Source organism: Lipotes vexillifer, unplaced genomic scaffold (assembly GCF_000442215.2).
Source record: "Lipotes vexillifer unplaced genomic scaffold, Lipotes_vexillifer_v1.1 scaffold980, whole genome shotgun sequence".
NCBI lineage: Eukaryota > Metazoa > Chordata > Mammalia > Artiodactyla > Lipotidae > Lipotes > Lipotes vexillifer.
Window position 1 is genome coordinate 1 of NW_006776752.1, and position 6498 is coordinate 6498.

At 41.2% G+C, this 6498-nt stretch overlaps 1 protein-coding gene across 1 annotated transcript; it reads left to right on the plus strand.

Moving 5' to 3' along the window:
- Positions 1-3867: 3867 nt before the first annotated feature.
- TRAF6 (TNF receptor associated factor 6) lies at positions 3868-6168 on the plus strand (the record flags this gene model as incomplete). The annotated part of the gene is made up of 2 exons (XM_007450627.1): positions 3868-3945; positions 5299-6168. Coding segments are annotated over 2 exons (948 nt in total), but the record flags the coding sequence as incomplete, so codon positions are not given.
- Positions 6169-6498: the final 330 nt, after the last annotated feature.

The following is a 6498-nucleotide window of genomic DNA, read 5'->3' on the forward strand; positions in this document are numbered from 1 at the left end:
CCTCAGAGGCAGAGTCCTGACTCCTGGCTGGAGCAGCAAGAGCCTTTCATCCACTCGGCTTCAGGAAATTCCAGTGAGCCTGTTTTATTGTTAGCCTCCAACAGTGATGACTCCTTAGTGGTGGTTTTGTAAGACAGGAAGAAAGAGGACTGTATCTTCCAGTTCTAAGAGCTCCTTATTCTAGGCACCTTTGCAGAGCTTTTCAAGTCGGGCTGCAACAAGGGTCCTTCTGCCTGGTGTCGTTGGAGCCAATAAAATGAGAACGCGTTCGGTGCAGACGCAAAGGAAAGTTTTATTCTTTGATTAAAGAAAGGAGAAGTGCGACCTCCCACTCTAGAGCACATACTCTCCCACCATGGTGTATGTCCTTTTAATGTGCTGTTGGATTCTGTTTGCTAGTATTTTGTTGAGGATTTTTGCATCTATGTTCATCAGTGATATTGGCCTGTAGTTTTCTTTCTTTGTGACATCTTTGTCTGGTTTAGGTATCAAGGTGATGGTGGCCTCATAGAATGAGTTTGGGAGTGTTCCTCCCTCTGCTATATTTTGGAAGAGTTTGAGAAGGATAGGTGTTAGCTCTTCTCTAGATTGATAGAATTCACCTGTGAAGTCATCTGGTCCTGGGCTTTTGTTTGTTGGAAGAGTTTTAATCACAGTCTCAATTTCAGTGCTTGTGATTGGTCTGTTTATAATTTCTATTTCTTCCTGGTTCAGTCTCAGAAGGTTGTGCTTTTCTAAGAATTTGTCCATTTCTTCCAGGTTGTCCATTTTATTGGCATATAGTTGCTTGTAGTAATCTCTCATGATGCTTTGTATTTCTGCAGTGTCAGTTGTTACTTCTCTTTTTTCATTTCTAATTCTATTGTTTTGAGTCGTCTCCCTTTTTTTCTTGATGAGTCTGGCTACTGGTTTATCAATTTCATTTATTTTCTCAAAGAACCAGCTTTTAGTTTTATTGATCTTTGCTATTGTTTCCTTCATTTCTTTTTCATTTATTTCTGGTCTGATTTTTATGATTTCTTTCCTTCTGCTGACTTTGGGGTTTTTTTGTTCTTCTTTCTCTAATTGCTTTAGGTGTAAGGTTAGGTTGTTTATTTGAGATGTTTCTTGAGGAAGGATTGTATTGCTATAAACTTCCCTCTCAGAATTGCTTTTGCTGCATCCCATAGGTTTTGGATCATCGTGTTTTCATCGTCATTTGATTCTAGGTATTTTTTGATTTCCTCTTTGATTTCTTTAGTGATCGGTTAGTTATTAAGTAGTGTACTGTTTAGCCTCCATGTGTTTGTATTTTTTACAGGTTTTTTTCCTGTAATTGATATCTAGTCTCATAGTGCTGTGGTCAGAAAAGATACTTGATATGATTTCAATTTTCTTAAATTTACCAAGGCTTGATTTGTGACCCAAGATAATGATCTATCCTGGAGAATGTTCCATGAGCACTAGAGAAGAAAGTATATTCTGTTGTTTTTGAATGGAATGTCCTATAAATATCAATTAAGTCCATCTTGTTTAATGTGTCATTTAAAGCTTGTGTTTCCTTATTTATTTTCATTTTGGATGATCTGTCCGTTGGTGAAATTGGGGTGTTAAAGTCCCCTACTATGATTGTGTTACTGCCAATTTTCTCTTTAATGGCTCTTAGCATTTGCCTTATGTATTGAGGTGCTCCTGTGTTGGGTGCATAAATATTTACAGTTGTTATATCTTCTTCTTGGATTGATCCCTTGATCATTATGTAGTGTCCTTCTTTGTCTCTTGTAACAGTCTTTATTTTAAAGTCTATTTTGTCTGGTACGAGAATTGCTGCTCCAGCTTTCTTTTGATTTCCATTTGCATGGAATATCTTTTTCCCTCCCCTCACTTTCAGTCTGTATGTGTCCCTAGGTCTGCAGTGGGTCTCTTGTAGACAGCATATATACAGGTCTTCTTTTTGTATCCATTCAGCCAGTCTTTGTCTTTTGGTTGGAGTATTCAGTCCATTTACATTTAAGGTAGTTATCGATAATGTATGTTCCTATTACCATTTTCTTAATTGTTTTGGCTTTGTTATTGTAGGTCTTTTCCTTCTCTTGTGTTTCCTGCCTAGAGACGTTCCTTTAACATTTGTTGTAAAGCTGGTTTGGTGGTGCTGAATTCTCTTAGCTTTTGCTAGTCTGTAAAGGTTTTAATATCTCTGTCGAATCTGAATGAGATCCTTGCTGGGTAGAGTAATCTTGTTTGTAGGTTTTTCCCTTTCAGCACTTCAAATATGTCCTGCCACTTCCTTCTGGCTTGCAGTGTTTCTGCTGAAAGATCAGCTCTTAACCTTATGGGGATTCCCTTGTATGTTATTTGTTGTTTTCCCCTTGCTGCTTTTAATATTTTTTCTTTGTATTTAATTTTTGATAGTTTGATGAATATGTGTCTTGGCGTTTTTCTCCTTGGATTTGTCCTGTATGGGACTCTCTGCTCTTCCTGGACTTGATTAACTATTTCCTTTCCCATATTAGGAAAGTTTTCAACTGTAATCTCTTCACATATCTTCTCAGTCCCTGTCTCTTTCTCTACTTCTGGGACCCCTGTAATTCGAATGTTGGTGTGTTTAATATTGTCCCAGAGGTCTCTAAGACCATCCTCAATTCTTTTCATTCTTTTTTCTTTATTCTGATCTGCAGTAGTTATTTCCACTCTTTTATCTTCCAGGTCACTTATCCGTTCTTCTGCCTCAGTTATTCTGCTATTGATTCCTTCTAGAGAATTTTTAATTTCATTTATTGTGTTGTTTATCATTGTTTGTTTGCTCTTTAGTTCTTCTAGGTCTTTGTTAACCGTTTCTTGTATTTTCTCCATTCTATTTCCAAGATTTTGGATCATCTTTACTATCATTACTCTGAATTCTTTTTCAGGTAGACTGCCTATTTCCTCTTCATTTGTTTGGTCTGGTGGGTTTTTACCTTGCTCCTTCATCTGCTGCATATTTCTCTGTCTTCTCATTTTGCTTAACTAACTGTGTTTGGGGTCTCCTTTTAGAAGGCTGCAGGTTTGTAGTTCCCGTTGTTTTTGGTGTCTGTCCCCAGTGGCTAAACTTGGTTCAGTGGGTTGTGTAGGCTTCCTGGTGGAAGGGACTGGTGCCTGTGTTCTGGTGGATGAGGCTAGATCTTGTCTTTCTGGTGGGCAGGACCACGTCCGGGGCTGTGTTTTGGGGTGCCTGTGACCTTATTATGATTTTAGGCAGCCTCTCTGCTAATGGGTGGGGTTGTGTTCCTGTCTTATTAGTTGTTTGGCATGGGGTGTCCAGCACTGTAGCTTACTGGTCGTTGAGTGGAGCTGGGTCTTAGCATTGAGCTGGAGATCCCTGGGAGAGCTTTCGCCATTTGATGTGACATGGAGCCAGGAGGTCTCTGGTGGACCAGTGTCCTGAACTTGGCTCTCCCACCTCAGAGACACAGGCCTGACACCTGCCCGAGCACCAAGACCCTATCAGCCACAGAGCTGTTCTCCCAGGTACCAGGCTGATCCTCTCACAATCATTTTACACTGAACCAGGCTTTTTCAAATGCCAGTCTGATCATCTCATCAGCTACAGATATTTCAGTGACATCTTATTGTTCCTAATTATTCTTTCCTGTGGTGGACCAACAGTGGGGCAGGGAGAATGGTTTGTCCAGGCTAAAATCCAGCTGGAGGATGTCTGTAAATACCATTTTAATCTTTGTGGGCTAACTGGTTTCTGTTGCAACTATTCACTCAGCCATTGTAACAAAGTCAGCCACTGACAGTATATGATTTTGTTTAGATGAAGTGTAACTCTTCAAGTGTGATCTTGTCAAACTAGACTATGATATGCAGGGGAAAACATTTTTCAACCTTTGTTTTGGTTTTCAGTTGCCTAATCATTATGATCTAGACTGTCCTACAGCCCCAGTTCCATGCACATTCAGTACTTTTGGTTGCCATGAAAAGGTAAGGTTTTTTTTTTCCTTTTAATTCTTGAATATAGATCAAGAAAATTAAGTTATATAGTGTAGTGGAGGATACCCGTGGATTGGAGATGGCCAACACACATTGTTTATGTGGTCTTAAGCTCCAAGAAATTGGGACTCAGAATATTAATTTTGGGAATTAGTTGGTGATGATAATGGGAGGTGTGATTGGGATCATATAGAGTGTACAAGAAAGAGAAGTAGAACAGGAAAGGAGCCATGAATGAACAGTCTCAGACGTTGATGAAACAGGCAAGGAGAAGTTATTGTTAGGATCTCCAAAATTAGTTTCAAGACCTAGTGATCGGTTGTGTCAAATGTCTGAGAGGGAGCATTGTTTATGATAAGTTGATCTTTCTGGAGAGTGCGATTACACTTCGGCTTTTCCACTGTGCCTTTTTATCTGACTTTTTTACAGTAAGTATGTGTTTTAATAATTAAAAAAATAAAGTGAGCAAATAGTGTATAGTATGGTTACACTTTGTGAGAAAATTCTGTATTGTTTGTGTGCGTAGAGACAAAGACTTAAAGGAAATGTATCAAAATGTTAATGGTAGTTAGGTGAGATAATAGGTAATTTATTTTCTTTTTGATCATCTACACTTCCTGTTTCTCTGTAATATACATGAATTCCCCTTAAAATAAAAATTGTTATATGATTTTTTTTTTTCATATAACAGGCTATTCTCGATGATCTTAGAAGAGTATGAAGACAGGGAAGATTCCACTTTGCAACAGATGTGTAAAAATAAGTGAGGGATTGGGGGCAGGCAGCGCAGGTGGACTCCTCTTGGTTATAAAAGGAGAAGGGAGAAAATGATACTAGCTAGAGGGAGATACAAGATCAATAGAGAGGTTTGCCCCTTTTTTTAAAATAGGAAAGACTTTGCTAATTCTATTCTGAGGGGAAGGGTTAAGAGGAGAGAATGTTTGAAAATAAAGGAGAAAGGGGATAGCTAAGCAGAATCTCTGAGGTGTTGAAAAGGGGCAGGTGCCAGTTAGAGCCCAGGTGAAGCATTAATCTAGGACAAGAGGAGAGTCAGCTCTGAATCAGAAAAGAAGGATGAGTGTAGATCCTGATACTTTTACAGGTAGGAGGGAGATTTTTTTCTGAGTCCCTGAACGAGTATTCAGCAGATAGCCTCTCGGTTTTTCAGGGAATTAGGAGGCAAGATCATCTTACTGGATCGAGAATCTGATGAAGTCAAAGAAGGTTGTAGAGAATTGAGGGAAGTGATGACATGGCTTAAAAACCTTTTATTTGGCTTGGCTAGGTCCCTTTCCTGGTGCTCACGTCTCTGTTCCTAACCTAAGGCCTGTGCATGATTTTCAGATGCAGAGGAATCACTTGGCACGCCACCTGCAAGAGGATACCCAGTCGCACATGAGAATGATGGCCCAGGCTGTTCAGACCTTAAGCCTTGCGATAGCTCCTGCACCTCAGCGTGGCATGCTGCCATGTGATTCTGCCTCTCTGCCCCGGGTTTCCTCTGGGTGTCACTCAGAGGTCCAGAATTTCCAAGAAACCATTCAACAGTTAGAGGGTCGCCTTGTAAGACAAGACCATCAAATCCGGGAGCTGACTGCAAAAATGGAAACTCAGAGCACGTATGTAAGTGACCTCAAACGAACTATTCGAACCCTTGAGGACAAAGTTGCTGAAATAGAAGCACAGCAGTGCAATGGAATTTACATCTGGAAGATTGGCAATTTTGGGATGCACTTGAAATCTCAAGAAGAAGAGAAACCTGTTGTCATTCACAGCCCCGGATTCTACACAGGCAAACCCGGCTACAAACTATGCATGCGCCTGCACCTGCAGCTACCAACTGCACAGCGCTGTGCCAACTACATATCGCTCTTTGTCCACACGATGCAAGGAGAGTATGACAGCCACCTCCCTTGGCCCTTCCAGGGTACGATACGCCTTACCATCCTTGATCAGTCTGAAGCACCTGTAAGGCAAAACCATGAAGAGATAATGGATGCCAAACCAGAGCTGCTTGCCTTCCAGAGACCCACAATCCCACGGAACCCCAAAGGGTTTGGCTATGTGACCTTTATGCATCTGGAAGCCCTAAGACAAAGAACCTTCATCAAGGACGACACGTTATTAGTACGCTGTGAGGTCTCCACCCGCTTTGACATGGGCAGTCTTCGGAGGGAGGGTTTTCAACCACGAAGTACTGACTTGGGGATATAGCATCCCCTCATTTATTTAAGAAACAAAACAACAGAAAAAACATCTGGAGAAAACTTGCCCTGTTTTCAATAACATACAAACGAAAAAAGCAATGGGGAAGATATACCCACCAGTGAATGTGGTTAGAGAGGTCACTTGCCACTTTCCTGTTAAAAATATCTGAAGCAGGGCTTCCCTGGTGGCGCAGTGGTTGAGAGTCCACCTGCCAATGCAGGGGACACGGTTTCGTGCCCTGGTCCGGGAAGATCCCACATGCCACGGAGCAGCTAGGCCCGTGAGCCATGGCCGCTGAGCCTGCACGTCCAGAGCCTGTGCTCCACAACGGGAGAT